Source organism: Hyperolius riggenbachi, chromosome 9 (genome assembly GCF_040937935.1).
Source record: "Hyperolius riggenbachi isolate aHypRig1 chromosome 9, aHypRig1.pri, whole genome shotgun sequence".
In the NCBI taxonomy this organism is placed as follows: Eukaryota; Metazoa; Chordata; class Amphibia; order Anura; family Hyperoliidae; genus Hyperolius; species Hyperolius riggenbachi.
In genome coordinates, this window is record NC_090654.1 from 111,358,239 (window position 1) to 111,373,433 (window position 15,195).

At 39.5% G+C, this 15,195-nt stretch overlaps 1 protein-coding gene across 3 annotated transcripts in view; it reads right to left on the reverse strand.

Annotated features, from left to right (window-relative positions):
• Window positions 1–2,244: 2,244 nt before the first annotated feature.
• The window catches only part of TMEM121 (transmembrane protein 121), a 147,478-nt gene continuing 134,527 nt past the window's right edge, over window positions 2,245–15,195 (reverse strand). For all 3 annotated transcript variants that reach the window (XM_068253342.1, XM_068253344.1, XM_068253343.1), the window contains exon 2: window positions 2,245–4,938. In XM_068253342.1, the coding sequence (XP_068109443.1) occupies window positions 3,418–4,356 (939 nt within the window). In that variant the 5' untranslated portion in view covers window positions 4,357–4,938 and the 3' untranslated portion in view covers window positions 2,245–3,417. The remainder of the gene's footprint in view (window positions 4,939–15,195) is intronic.

Sequence of the window (15,195 nt, forward strand, 5' to 3'; positions counted from 1 at the left end):
GAAGTCGCCGAAAGCCATTGTAAGCTGTCAAATGCTTTTCTGCAAGCGTGCACAAAAGCATTTGACCGACATGCAGGCAAAAGCCCGTGTGAAACAGCCCATAAGCCAACAGCAAACAAGAATTTCTTTAGAATAATTCTGACAGTAATTTATTTACCTACTTTTGCAGAATACTATAAGGTTATTTTAAACAGGAGATGAACAATTATCTCCTAGGAGAAAACTAGGAGATAACCTTGTGGTTATCAAAATGAGCTAATAATGAATTAAGAAACAAACCAAATAGACTTTGAAGTAGAACATATCTTTACCTAAATTTAGTTGTCCCCAATACCCCTGAACACTATAGGAAAAATAGGAATACCCCATAAAAATAAGAGGGTTTTTAAGGGGGGTAGCCTGACAGCACAGTTATTGACCAAATCTGACCTTATACAATTATCTTAAAGGGGAACTGAAGTAAGAGGTATACGGAGGCTGCCATATTTATTTCCTTTAAATCAATACCAGTTGCCTGGCAGCCCTGCTGATCCTCTGCCTCTAATACTATTAGCCATAGCCCCTGAACAAGCATGCAGCAGATCAGGTGTTCCAGACTTTAAAGTCAGATCTGACAAGACTGGCTGCATGCTTGTTTCTGGTGTTATTCAGATACTACTGCAGAGAAATAGACCAGCAGGGCTGCCAGGCAACTAGTATTGATTATAAGGAAATAAATATGGCAGCCTCCGTATACCTCTTACTTCAGTTCCCCTTTAATACGTTTAAAAAAAATTGTGGAAATGCTTGTAGAACTTTATAACCTAAAGGGGGAAATACTGTACACATATAACTGTCAGGGCCGGTTCTGTCATGAGGCAAGGTGAACTCACAGACTCACAGCCAGCCAGTGAGCTATTGTGTTGAGCTGCAGCATATCATGTGAGAACATTAATTGAAGCAGAGTAAGTTGTCGGGTGCTGTGCAATCATTTCTCATTGGGCAGTGGGTTTAATGGTACATCATCAACTTAAAATACAATGAATTGAGCAGGATAAGGAGGCTGACATATTTATTTCCTTTTAAACAATGCAAATTGACAGACTTTCATGTTGATCCTCTGCCTCTAATAGTTTTATCCATAGACCCTGAATAAGCATGTCAATCAGGTGTTTCTGACTGAAGTCAGACTGGATTAGCCACATGCTTGTTTCAGGTGTGTGAATCAGACACTACTGCAGTCAAAGAGTGTGCCGGAGTATTTTTTAAAAGGAAATAAATATGGCAGCCTCCATATCCCTCTCAGTTCAGATGTTCTTTAAAAGCATGAAAAAATAGCATGTTTCTGAAATTAATGTCGTTTTCATTAGAAATAGAAGTTGTCTTCCATACATGCTTTCTGTGATTCAGCTTCCGATATTTTGAATATCACAATCATTTTTTATCACATGCCCACTTTGTGAGAAGAGCACACTTCAAATACAGATTCTTCATCTCGCTTAAATTAAAAATGAGAAGGACATTTGCTGATCTTAAGAGATTACCATACTTCTCCAAGCATATTTTGGTCCTCTCGCCAAATATGATATCTACAGATTTGTCTCTTGTCAGTATCACTTTCTAATATCAAGATACAGTATACTTAGGGAGATATTACTTCTATATTGGACAAAGAGAATACATTGATTCAAGAAATGTGACATTTTTCATGTTTCAAATTTACGGTACTTTTCAATCTGGATACTGGTATAATGAAAGGTACCACAATTCATATATCAGTATATTTCCACTTTTTGGCATTGATGTTCTATGAGTATTTGTTCTTTTTATTATATTTTATATATTTAGTTTTCCAGTGATAGTTTTAACATTTTCAAATGAAGTTTTTTTTTTTTTTTTTTTACTTATTTTTGGGTTTGTGTGCAGTCATTTTCTGGACAATAACTGTGATTTCAGTTAAAGTCCCACTCATTACCAATTCTTATTGTTTTTTTTCTGATTCTTTGAGACAAATAATGTTAATTAAATAATTAATAAAAAAAAGATGGAGCAACATACAGTATATAAGAATGATTTATAAATAAGCAGAGGTATAAATGGAAAGAAAAATGTTCAAATAGAGGTTTGACAATAGCAGGACCAGTCTATCAGTTAAAGTAAACCAGAGACGAACCTGCATAAAAGATTTATACATACCTGGGACTTCCTCCAGCCCCCTCCGCATCGATCTCTCCCACGGCGTCTTCCGCTGCTGTCTCCCAGTCCCAGTAGAAGCCCTGTAAGTTCGGGGAGTCAGGGCGCACTGAGCATGCGTGGCCCAGCCGCGTGTGCGCGCGCTCTGCTCCTGTGGCTGGGAGTGCTCTGCGCAGAACGCTTCCAGCAGAGGGAGCGAGACAGGGGTGTGTGCAGCCGCACTGTGCATGAGCTGACTGGCAAAGCTTACGGTGATACTACCGGGACCAGGAGAAGGTGGAGGAAGACGTTGTGGGAGTGATCGATGCGGAGGGGGCTGGAGGAAGCCACAGGTATGTATACATCTTTTATGCAGGTTAGTCAATTCAATTGATAGCTTTAGGCACAGCTCTACATGTATCATGGCAATCATGCCATTTCCTCAGATGATAAATAAATTGATAGTGCCACCTATGGGCATCAGTCTGTCATGAATCATAAAAGCCACTTACTATAGTATAGTACTTCAATCTATACTCCCTTTATGAGTATTCCATTTATAAAGTATATCCTACATTGGATTATGAATATATCTCACAGTCTGCAACCACCTTTAGAACCTTTATTGGATTTTTATTGCTGCATAGGTCACTGGTGGAGAAATTGTTTCTCTTTCAGGGGATGACTATAACAGGAAGTAAACTGGGACACAGAGAGGTTCCGACCTATTATCCAAAACTAAAAAAAAAATTGGCTTGAGTTCTGCCTTATAAAAACATTTTCAAGCCAAAAGAATAAACAAACCAGCAATTAGCCTTCCATTTGCTTTCACATTATATAAGATTGCACCTGAGTTTAAAAGGTCAAGACATTAGTTTTATTAAAATATTTTTGTGCCTTGGGTAATACTATTTTGTTTCTCAGTAACAATCCATCAAAGACAGAGATGGGCAAATTATTAGTATATTTGTAGAGTACATTGAATATGTCATTTGTCTTCTACGTTTTATCCTAACAATCCCAAAAAATAAATGAGCCTATTATATTTTTAAAACAAACAGACGGCACATTTTATGCTTAAAAATATGAAGCAACATTAAAAAAAATTGTACCTGCACAATATATATCTGCTAAATGAAACTGCAATTAGTAATTTGCCCATCCCTTTATCCACAAACATTGAGATCTGTATTGTTTGTTTAATAAAGTTCATTTTCATTTTTTATTTTTTTTTGTAAAAAAAAGTGTAAAATGTTCCATTGTCTGTCATGTATCCATTATTTCTCTGGATGGGGATTGCTCAGGATTAACTCCTTGAGTATTGTGAATAGTCTGATTGTGTGATATTGAATTTTGCTGCAATTCCAAAGCGATCGTATTTTGCGGAAACTCTTTAACTTGTTTTTTGTATTCCAAAAAAGTGCAGACCTTAGTGGCTATTGCAATGATATTCTTACCAATAAAGATTGTGGAAACTCTACTATCCTGAAATAAAACCATGTTGACCACTCTAATAAAAATTGTAACAATATTAATTGTGACAAGACTTAGGACTGGGTAAAGCATCATCTTCTGTGGAGCAATATGCTCTCCTTGCATGCTGATTTCACTCAGAGAAACACAAGGGAGGATCAAGAGTAATATGTAACAATAGAAAAACATAAGTCCCTCAGCCCATATGGGAAGTCCAGTCTTGTGTGGTTCCCATAAATTAGCTTGAATATCCAAAATATCAAGTAAATCGAGAGCAACCCAAAAGAGCCGACCTCGTAGATCTTCTTTTTTCCTAAATGTCCTCACATATTCCATGCTGTCCAGAGATACGAGGACCAGGTAAAGTCCTGGCACGGAGATGGAGAGGAGCAACGTCAATGCCTTTCTGGCCACAGTGTCAACGTTTTTCTTATCAGCTTTGTAATTTTGAAATATAAAATACAACTTAATCTCCAAAACAAATATGTATAGAAACCACAGAATCATTGCATATCCTCTTTTGGCCGTCTTTACCTCTGCTCCGACCCAGACAGCCACGTATCGCAGCACAATTAAAAAGCAAATGTCGCCAACCAACACGATGATGCATACTCCAATCTTCCTGGGACCCTGGTTCTGCTCCACCAGATAGGCATCCATAAAGGCCATGCTTGTCATAATAACAATGGTAGTAAGACACACATGACGTTTGTCTGGAGGTGGAAGAACCATTTTTTGCCCCTTTATTGCAGGTTCTCATGAAGAATATACAACTGTCATGCATTCACCACTGATTGTCGGGTACCTTATGGCTATAAATACTGCGGGATTTGGATGCGAATTGTTCTTTCATTGCAGATGACCACCCATTTACAACATCACAGCATCTTTAGCGATTTACATGGATTTCCATTAAACTTCTTTGGCAGCCCATGTGCTTTCCTTTTCAGCCGTCCTTCCTGGAGTCAGATTGTATGTCGCAATCAGAGCATATAAATTAAGATGAACTTTTGTAAAGTTGTATTTTTAAGTTTAATGTATGAAATGTTTAAAAGGTTGCTTTATTACTATCCGTCTCAAACTGTGATACAAGGAACTGTAAGAGAACACTTCACATTAAACTGTAGATATCATTTCATTACTGGAGCCATCATGTTTGAAAGATAAAAAAATAAGTAACGTGTGTTTACTGGACGCAAGAGTTCACCATGATTAGAAAATCAATTTCTGGGCCACTGAAATCCAAATCCTTTGACAATGCTTTCTGTTCATATATCCGATTGCGAGATTGTCCTAATGTGTTAGTGATGTTTCCTGGAAAATAAAAAATATTTCATAAATTACATTTTAAAATGATGCAGTCACACACCAAGCAGTTTAGATATTGCAAATATAGATAAAGCAAATGTGTATTAAATTGGTGCTTAACAGATTACATGCATGTGCAGATATGAGTTCCTTGCTATCTTTTTATTGTATTGTTTTGTTTTCTAATTTATATTTTAAAGCTCTCTTGGGTGTACATGGGCACAGGAAGTAAGTCTCCTCCTGAATGTGTGTGTGTTTCCACTGCAAATGAAACAATGGTTTTTGGTACTCTGAAAATGTTTGTCCTCACTTCATTTGTTATTTTTACATCGCTGATTGGCATTTTTTTTCAAGATTAGCAAATGAGAACAGGAATAAGTCGTTTTCACTTTATGCATCCGGGAAATGTTCACCTCATATTCATTAGCCTATAACTTTATCACTACTTATCACAATTAACTGATCTATATCTTTTTTTTCCACCACCAATTAGGCTTTCTTTAGGGGGTACATTTTGCTAAGAGCCACTTTACTGTAAATGCATTTTAACAGGAAGAATAAGAAAAAAACGGAAAAAATTCATTATTTCTCATTTTTCGGCCATTATAGTTTTAAAATAATACATGCCTCCATAATTAAAACCCACGTATTGTATTTGCCCATTTGTCTCGGGTATTTCACCGTTTAAATTATGTCCCTATCACAATGTATGGCGACAATATTTTATTTGGAAATAAAGGTGCATTTTTTCCGTTTTGCATCTATCACTATTTACAAGCTTATAAAAAAAAAGAAATAGAAATATTTCATCTTTACATAGATATTTAAAAAGTTTAGACCCTTAGGTAAATATTAATGTGTTTTTTATTTTTTTTATTGTAATGGTTTTTTTTTTGTTTTTTTATTAAACATTTTATGTGGGCATTTTTGGGAGGGTGGGATGTAAATAGGGTTTGATTTAGGGAAATATATGATTGTGTTAATTTTTTTTTACTTTTAGATGTAGTTTTACTTTTTGGCCACAAGATGGAACCTTGAGTTTGTTTACATATCGTCACTCTAAGCATACAATGTACGCTTAGAGGGACATGGGAATTAGAAAAAGTGAAGCTTCCGAAAGAAGCTGTCGCTTTTTCTGCGGGGGAGAGGAATCAGTGATCGGGCACCATAGCCCGATTCACTGATTCCTGGACTACCGAATCCGCGGCCGGGAGTGCGCGGGAGTGCGCTTGTCCTCCTTGACGTATAAATACGTCAAGGAGGATAAAGTGGTTAAAAAACTCTAAAATTCAGGAGAACTGCACTCTACAATTCAAGTGTGATGAATAGCGGAAAAGCCGCCGCATGTTCTGACAGTAAGGCGGCTGATTCCGCGTCTGATGCGGCGGTTTGTCCGCGTCAGCATGCGTCTGGGTTGTCTGGAACTGGTGGTGCACATGGGAGGAATGGCGTAGGGGCCGCTGCGTGTTCTGACGGTAAGGCGGCGGATTCCGCGTCCAGTGCGGCGGTTTCCCCGCAGCAACATGTGTCTGGGCTGTCTGGACCTAGTAGTGCACACAGATGGAGAGCTACGCGCGCGCGCGCGCGCGCTGCAAGACAAGCTCTTTATACCAATAAGAGAAAGATCAGCTGATCAGGGCGGTCAGCTGATCCCTGCTCAGTCAGTGATTGGTTGATGGGAGCTGGGTGGCGCTGTGGAGCGCTTTACTATGTATATCTCCCGTTGCCCGTGAGTATGAGGCGTTGCACAGGCGCACACCCCGAACCGTCGCTGCTGTCGCCAGGCGATTGGCGCGGTCAATCGCCTGGCGACAGTTGCCGCCGCAACTCCGCCGCAACTGTCGCTAGTCTGCGTGAGTATGCGGACTAGCGACAGCAACCTCCATAAAGAACATGGAGCTTCCTGCGGGGGGAGGAGGAACGTCGGCGACAGCTTCCGTCGCACCGCTGGTCCCTCTTCCGCGTGTGTACGCGGAGGGACGTGGCGACGAGCTGTCGCAGAACCGTCGCGCACATGCTCCCGTGTGCTAGCAACAGAGAAGAAAAGTTGCCCGTGAGTATGGGCCATAAGTGTACTTTTATTGCGCTTGTATTCTAATAAAAACATTGTCACACTACAGAGCGCTCCTCCTCTCTGCCTTTTGTCTCTCCTGCCAAAGCCCAAAGCTGGGTTCCATGGGAGCTTCTAGAGTGTGAGCATCAACTACTACTGCTGTCCTCCCCCTGACCCAGCAGCGCAAGATTTCACATCGCTTAGTCTACAATTCAGACTGTTATATCTGGCCAATGAAAGAGGCATAAACAGGCAGGCATTTATGACTATGATGCTGCAGTCTCACGTCTCACACTATACACATATTAGAAAAGGCAACTTTATAGCAAGCAAAGGTTACAACGAAACTAGATATTTAGTATTCATGACATAACAACACATATAGGGCCCGATCCAATTCACTTTTTCTCCTATGCTTTCTCCCAGAAGATAATTTTTCATCTTCCGTTCAAAATAACTTTTCAGCACCCTGCAACTGAAAAAGAAGGGTAAAAAGTACTATGAAATTTATTCTGAGTATCTCCTTATTTGCTGGTGGCTTAAAAGGTATTTTATTTATAAGACCTGAAAATATCACCAAGGAGAAAACTTAATGCTTTCTCGGGTTGGCTTAATGTCATTTATAACACACATTTATCCTGAAGAAGAACATTCAGCACTATTTGGCAGTGGCTACCACAGGATCCAAGATCCTGAAATGATAGTGTCCTTTCCATTGGGCATACTCCTACTCCACTGCACTTTTGGTCTTACCAACTACCTAGTTACCAACTATCAACTCCTATGGACCCGTATGCAATTCATTTTTTTCTCCTCAGTTTTCTCCTATGTGATTTTCTCACACCTTGTAAATATAATGCCTTTAATACCATCAGCAAGCAAGAACACACTCAAAAAAGTAATTTTTAGTGCAGTGTACTCTGGGATAAAATAAATCTTCCATGTAAATGTATGTGAGTGTACAAATGTATTTTAATTTTTAATTTTTTTTTGCGATATTGGTCTTTTAAACAAGGTGGTAATAGCGTAAGCGAGGCTTATGTGGCGCATAGCAGAGAATATCATTGAGAACGTCTGGTATTCTTTTACTAGAGGCAAATTGGGGACTTTTTTCCCTTCAGATACACTTTAAGTGATACAAATAAGCTGTAAATGCATTAGCCAGCAAGATATCAAACACAGCATAAGACTGAACAGAACAATAATACATGAGTATGTTCAATTGACAGTCTTAGGAAATAGTTTATATGGACAAATATGCATTCAAAATGAAAAAAAGAACTCTTATTCAAAACCCATTTTATCACATGTGATCTTCTTTGCCTCCACTGAGAATAGGCTCTAGATTGGTATACAGGGGGGTTTGCTTTGATTTGATAAGTTGAATAGCAACTAACACAGTTGATTGCAGTAGCTCTACTAGATTATTAAACAATAAAAATAAATACCCTTAGCTACAGTATGGAAACCTACATACAACAAACGAGGTAAAAACCAAACTAAGGCAAGGGAAGTAAGTCTGTCAAAAGAAGCACTCCATACTAACCAGCACCTCCTTTGTTGGCAGATTTGTGGATCCCCTCAACTGGGCAATGGCCCCTTAAATTGAAACTTACGTGAAAACAAAGTGATGAGATACAATTGTATCTATCCTCCTACTTCTAAAAATGAATTTTATGTTACGTTTAAAAACTTAAAAAATGTAGATTTATTGTTTTGTCTCAGCTCAATGAAACAGTGTGTTTTAGAGTGCTCAAATATATCAACTATGGACGTTTTTATCTATTCTCTCTTGGCAGAGAACTGGGCTTCCTAGAGCAAATTATTTTATGGCTGTAATTCCTTATCAGTAGTTCGACTGGGTCCTGACTGGAGAATAACTGTCAGTTGCATAGCTGGATATTATATCTTTAAGGCAGAGAAAGAAGAAAAGCATCACAGCATATTTATGTGTGTGCTATCCACTGTATATACACATGGCTATTTCATCATGTTAAATGTCACTTAAAGCAGTTTTAAACTCTGACAAAATATTCAATAAAAATGTGCTTTCCTACTTTTTAGAACCCATACAATTATCATATTTGCTTTTGTGCACAAGTATTATTATTTATTTAGAAATGATAAGTTCCCAAAGAGTTTATTTACTTTGAAAGCTTCTGGTGAATTGTATTTATAACTGTTGTATTTCTATTTTAAATGCACCCAGTAATGATTTCTGAGCACTGTTTCAGTTCAGGACTCATTAGCAGATGTTTCTGCACAGTCAGGGAATGTTTACATAATTGTATCAAGTGAAGAATGTTGACACAAGATAAGGTTATCACCAGTTTGGATGTGGCTGCCTCTACAGGAGAAAAAGTCAGTCCTGTGATTTAACCCTTTGAATGCTGTTTTACAACAACAAAAAATTGTTAGTATATTATATGCTGTAAATAATCTTTTAGAGCACAGAAGAAATGCTGGGTTTCATTCCACTTTAAAGTGTAACTGTCGGGCATAAAATAAAAAATCAACCAGGCAATCCAAAAGTGAACAATCAATATTACTTTTCTTGTTTATAAATGATCATTCTCCAGTTTACCTGACTCTTATTTAGTATATTGCCACACAAAGGAAGTTGCAGGGCATGCCAGGTTGTCTTTTTTTCATTCTTTACTTTCCCCTCAGACTTAACTAATGTGGCCTGATTGGCTGAAGCCTCTTTCCCTCCTGTTTTCCTCACCGACACCTCTGTTCCTCTCTGATTTGCCAATATTTCTCATGCTGAGACAATGCACTTTCTATAGCAGAGCTGGGAGGGAGTGCCTGAAGACTGGAAGGAGGACGGGCAATGCATACACAATCAGGCAGGGAAGAGTAAGGGAGGAAATGACATCAGGATTGGCTTCAAGATAGACACAGTTAAAATGGAGAATCCTAAGAAGGATTTTTTTTTTACTATTCAATTTTACTGACTAGAAAAAGCCTAGATTAATACCTTGGTCTCCTATGTCAGAGGCAGAGCCCTTAACCAGAACATTATGCAGTCACTTAATGGTTGGTGGGACAACAAAGTCACACAGCAGATAATGATTTAGAGGGGAAACCAAAGTTGCAACAGTGTGGGAATTAAGATCTTTACACAGATGTCATCACGTTTGGGTTAAGGGCAACTTAAATAACTGTAAAGCCAATAAGAAGTTGAAAGACAGGCTTTTAATTGTTAGGGATGTTAGACTGTAGCACTGTTGTAAAGTGTAAATAAGGTCTTGACACCTAAACAGCTAAACAGATCAAAAGAAATTTGCTTTGCAAAAATGTTAAAACAACTTAGCATAACCTTATTTCCTTTTATGTGATTTTAGGTGCTGCTGTGTTGATCAGGGACAGGAAACATCTGGTGAGTCACTCCCCCAGCAGCATTTGTTTTTATCATGACATTTTCTATCCTGGAAATCTGGAAGACTACTGCATACCCACTCTTACAGTTAAATACCAAAAGCTTACTATACATCATATATTCTCACAGCTGCTTAAAGGGAACCTTAAAGGGGAGCTGTCATCTATACTATCTCAGAAAAAAACCCACATATATAAGTACTTGCTCTACTTAAAGAGAACCAGAGACTATGGTAAAAAAAAATGTATACATACCTGGGGCTTCCTGCAGCCCCATAAGCCTGGATCACTCCCACGCCGCCGTCCTCCGCTTCCTCTTTCCGCCGGTACCGGGTCCCGTAATCCCGGCCAGTCGAGGCAAGCGCAGTGCGTCACTGCCAGCGGACGCGGCCAATTTTTCGCATGAACAGGGCTTTCTCCATATCCCTACGCATGCGCCGTCATACTACGCAGGCGCATGCGTAAGGATAAGGAGGGAGCCCTTGTTCATGCGGAAAATTGGCCGCGTCCGCCGGAAGTGACGGGACCGGTACCGGCGGATAGAGGAAGCGGAGGACGGCGGCGTGGGAGCGATCCAGGCTTATGGGGCTGGAGGAATCCCCAGGTATGTATAAAATCTTTTTTCATTTTCCACTATCCTTCGTCTCTGGTTCCCTTTAAATGACATATGTATTGCACTGTCCACATTTTGATGTTAGTGATTTTTTTCTGGTAACAAAAAAAAAAAGAGAGAAAATCCTTCTAAGCATTTCCCATATTAACTGTGGCTAATTTGAAGCCAATCCTGATGTAATTTCCTCCCTTAGGCCCAGTGCACACCGAGCGGTTATAGCAGGGATCCGCCAGCCGCATCCACCTGTGAAAACGCTTGGCTAATGTATTTCAATGGAATGGTGCACACCAGCGGTTTGAGGTTTTTAGAAAACCGCAAACGTGCCTCCTGCTGCACGTTTGCGGTTTGCAGAAGCGTTTCTGCCTCAATGTAAAGTATAGGAAAACCGCAAACCGCTCTGGAAAACACTAGATCAGAGCGGTTTTCCAGGCGGTTTTGTTACAGAAGCTGTTCAGTAACAGCTTTTACTGTAACAATATTATTAATCTGCTACACAAAAACGCTCCCAAAAACGCTTGGCATGTTTAGAAAACGTCTCTAAACATGTCTAGAATCGCTCTGAAATCAGCTCCAAAAACCGCTAGTGTTTTGACGATCTGCTAGCGGTTTTGGTGTGCACTGGGCCTTACTCTCCCCTGCCTGATTTGCCCGCCCTTCACTATAGAAAGTGCATTGTCTCAGCATGAGAAATATTGGCCAGAGAGGAACAGAGGTGTGGGAGGGGAAAACAGGAGGGTAGGAGGCTTCAGCCAATCAGGCTGCATTAGTTAAGTCTGAGGGGAATTAGAGAAGCAAAAAAAGGACAACCCAGCATGCCCTGCAACTTCCTTTTTGTGTACCAAATTTTGTGTGTACCAAATAAGAGTCAGCTAAACTGGGGAATGATCATTTATCAACAAGAAAAGTAATAGTGATTTTAACTTTTGGGTTGCCTGATTAGCAACCCTATTACTTGTTTACCAGATACAAATAAAGAATAGATTTTTTTATTTTATGCCTGACAGTTACACTTTAATATGATGATCTGTATGATGAACAGAAAGGGTTAATTTTCTGTAATTGATGTGTTCTGTCTGTGATGTGTTTATCAAATTTAAATTATAATTGATTAATAAATTTTGTAGTGTACGGCCTGCATCAGTCGACCTGTTGTACATTCAACATTCAGTTTTCAGTAAAGGACCACATACACTATACTTCTCGGATAGCTTAATAGGTAATCATTTATAAGTTAGTAAAGAAACAGTCATCTATGTTGCAAGTTGTACTCTACAAGCCTGACAGGTACAACTTCCACATTCGCAGGAGACCAAACAAGATAAGACACACGATAACCATATACCAGAATAAGGATAGAATAAGTGTTCTCAAAATAACTAGGTCATAGCCAATTCCCCAATGTAGAGGCACTATGACTAGAGAAGCAGCAACCATTATTCAGCACAGCTGCCATTGCAGGGTCAGAGTACAGCATAGGCAGATTGTGTTCTAACTGAATCAACTATAGAGATACAGTATAATCTCGTTATAATAAACCCGGGTTAGTAAACATTCAGATAAACGGTAGTAAACTATCTTTCCAGGTCCTGGCCAATCTCCATTATAAGTCTATGGGAGCAACATCAGGTAAAGTAAACCCTGACATAATAAAACTTCTGTTACAGTAAACATGTTTTTGGCCCATACGTGACGCTGACTCTGGATATAGTAAACAGTGGGCGGTGCATGCGTCATATGTCAGTGTGAAACCCATGGTCGGCTGCTCTCTTCAGTCTGGTTGCAGGTGAGTTGATGCCTGATAACATTTGTAAGACAAGAATAATGGCACCGGCGCTGGATATACAGTACTGTACAAATAAGCAGCGTAGGGAAAATGAGGAATAATGTGCACATAAACAAAAGAGGATGCAGTGTTACCCCTTCCACTTTACAATCACTGATAAGAGTATCATCACAGTCCTCCCACTGTACGCACTCCTGGTTATCTCTTTCCTTGTTAGCGATGAGGCTCCTGGTAGCTGTGGAGTGCAGGACAGGCTGCATTCACTTGTAGTGCAAATCAGAGTGGGCCGTCTCACTGCATAACAAAGGAGAGTGGAGAGGAGAGTGCTAAATCCTGCCCACAGAGGTATCAAAGCCACTCTTATAACAGATGCGAGTGGCTTATCATGATTGGCTGCATTTTGAAGATAACTTCATGATTGGCCCAAGTGTGAGCGGAATGCTTTGCAGGGCACATGCCGCAAGTCTCACCAACGGAGGTATCAGAGCCATTCATAAGAAGCAAGTGGCTGCCTCTATTCAGTGACAGCTGCAATTTTTAAGGAGCCCTGTATGCTGTACCAGCAAGTTGTCCAGCCTGGCTATGCAGCCGTAAGTTATAGGCTGTCCAATACTCTCTCTGATCGGGTGACAGTCTTGGTAGGCTTACGTCTGAAAAAAAGATCTCAGCATCTGTTTGCGTAAAATTAGACTATTGGTGCCCATACATGGTACAATAAAAACATTCAATTTTCTAATTTATTTGACCAAAACAATCGAATTGATTGAAAGTTGAAAATAATCTTTTTTTTTTTCGATCAAGAAAAACTAACGATTATCCCATTTTTTAAAATAAAAATCCGATCTGACCTATAGGAAAAATCTTTATACTGTATTCAATAATTTTTTCCAGATTTTCTAACAAATCGAACGTTGGTGTATGGAACTGAATATTTAAAAGAAATTATCTCATCGAACAAAAATGAAAAAATTGCACAAAGTATAGGCACCATTAGTAGAATATACAGTAGGTCTTGGAAATAATCAACAAACCTATTGTACTTTTGTGAATAGACTCCATGGTGACACCCATTAGAATCAGAATAGCAGTGATCCCATATATTTACAAGTGGTGGGCCATCAGAGGTAAGCAAACCATTTGTAGATCACCCAGATTACAACAAAGGTGCAAGGCTGATAAACAACAGGGGCCTGGCCACTCCTGGGAGCTTTCTGATCACTATCCTATATACAAATCAAAGGCTGTAAGTATGCATGGGACCTGTGGGCTGCAGCTTAGTATGGGTGGTGAAGTTGTGGGCGACAGCTTACTGTTGGCAGCGACTTAGTGTGAGCGGTACAGTTGTGGGTGGTGGCTTATTGTGGGTGGTGGCTTAGTGTGACTTGTGATTCTTTTGAGAGTTGGGGGTTTCCTGGTGGTTATCTAAAAGGCCACACATCAATATGGGCCCTTGGATCCCTCTAGTGATGTATACTAAAACCCAGCAGTTAGTTTCACTTAAAATGAAAGGGAAATTTAGATTTCCCCATGAAATGTAATGGTTATCACCTAAGCTTTTCAGTTTCCCTAAAATTATCCAGTTTTTGCTGGGGGCCAGTAGAGGCTGTGGCAAGAAGCAGAAGGAGACATAAGAGGTGTAGCCCCGAGCTTCTGAACATTACCTCCAGCCAAATTCTGAGGTTTACCACAGTTTGCTACAAGAGAAGCCAACTCGGATCACAAATCGCAGTCACTAGGCGATATTGCGTCAGGAAACGTTTGCCTTTTTTGGTGATTGCAATTCTTATTCAAGAGAACGAAAATTGCATCCTGATCACCGCCAAAATGCTGCATGCAGCACGTTTTCAGTGATCACTGATCAAGTATTCATAGGAAGCAGGGATGTATCTGTAGGAATACAGTTAGCACAGCAAATCACCAGAGATCAGCAAAGCACTGAAACGCTCCCTGTGATGAATGATACGGAAGTCGAGACGATTAGCGATTCTGTATCGTTCCGCAAAGCAGAGCGTAATGACATTTTCTCTTATTAACCACTTGAGGACCTAGGGCTTTCTACCCCTTAAGGACCGGCCACTTTTTTTCCATTCAGACCACTGCAGCTTTCACGGTTTATTGCTCGCTCATACAACCTACCACCTAAATGAATTTTGGCTCCTTTTCTTGTCACTAATAAAGCTTTCTTTTGGTGCTATTTGATTGCTCCTGCGATTTTTACTTTTTATTATATTCATCAAAAAAGACATGAATTTTGGCAAAAAAATGATTTTTTTAACTTTCTGTGCTGACATTTTTCAAATAAAGTAAAATTTCTGTATACATGCAGCGCGAAAAATGTGGACAAACATGTTTTTGATTAAAAAAAACCCATTCAGTGTATATTTATTGGTTTGGGTAAAAGTTATAGCGTTTACAAACTATGGTGCAAAAAGT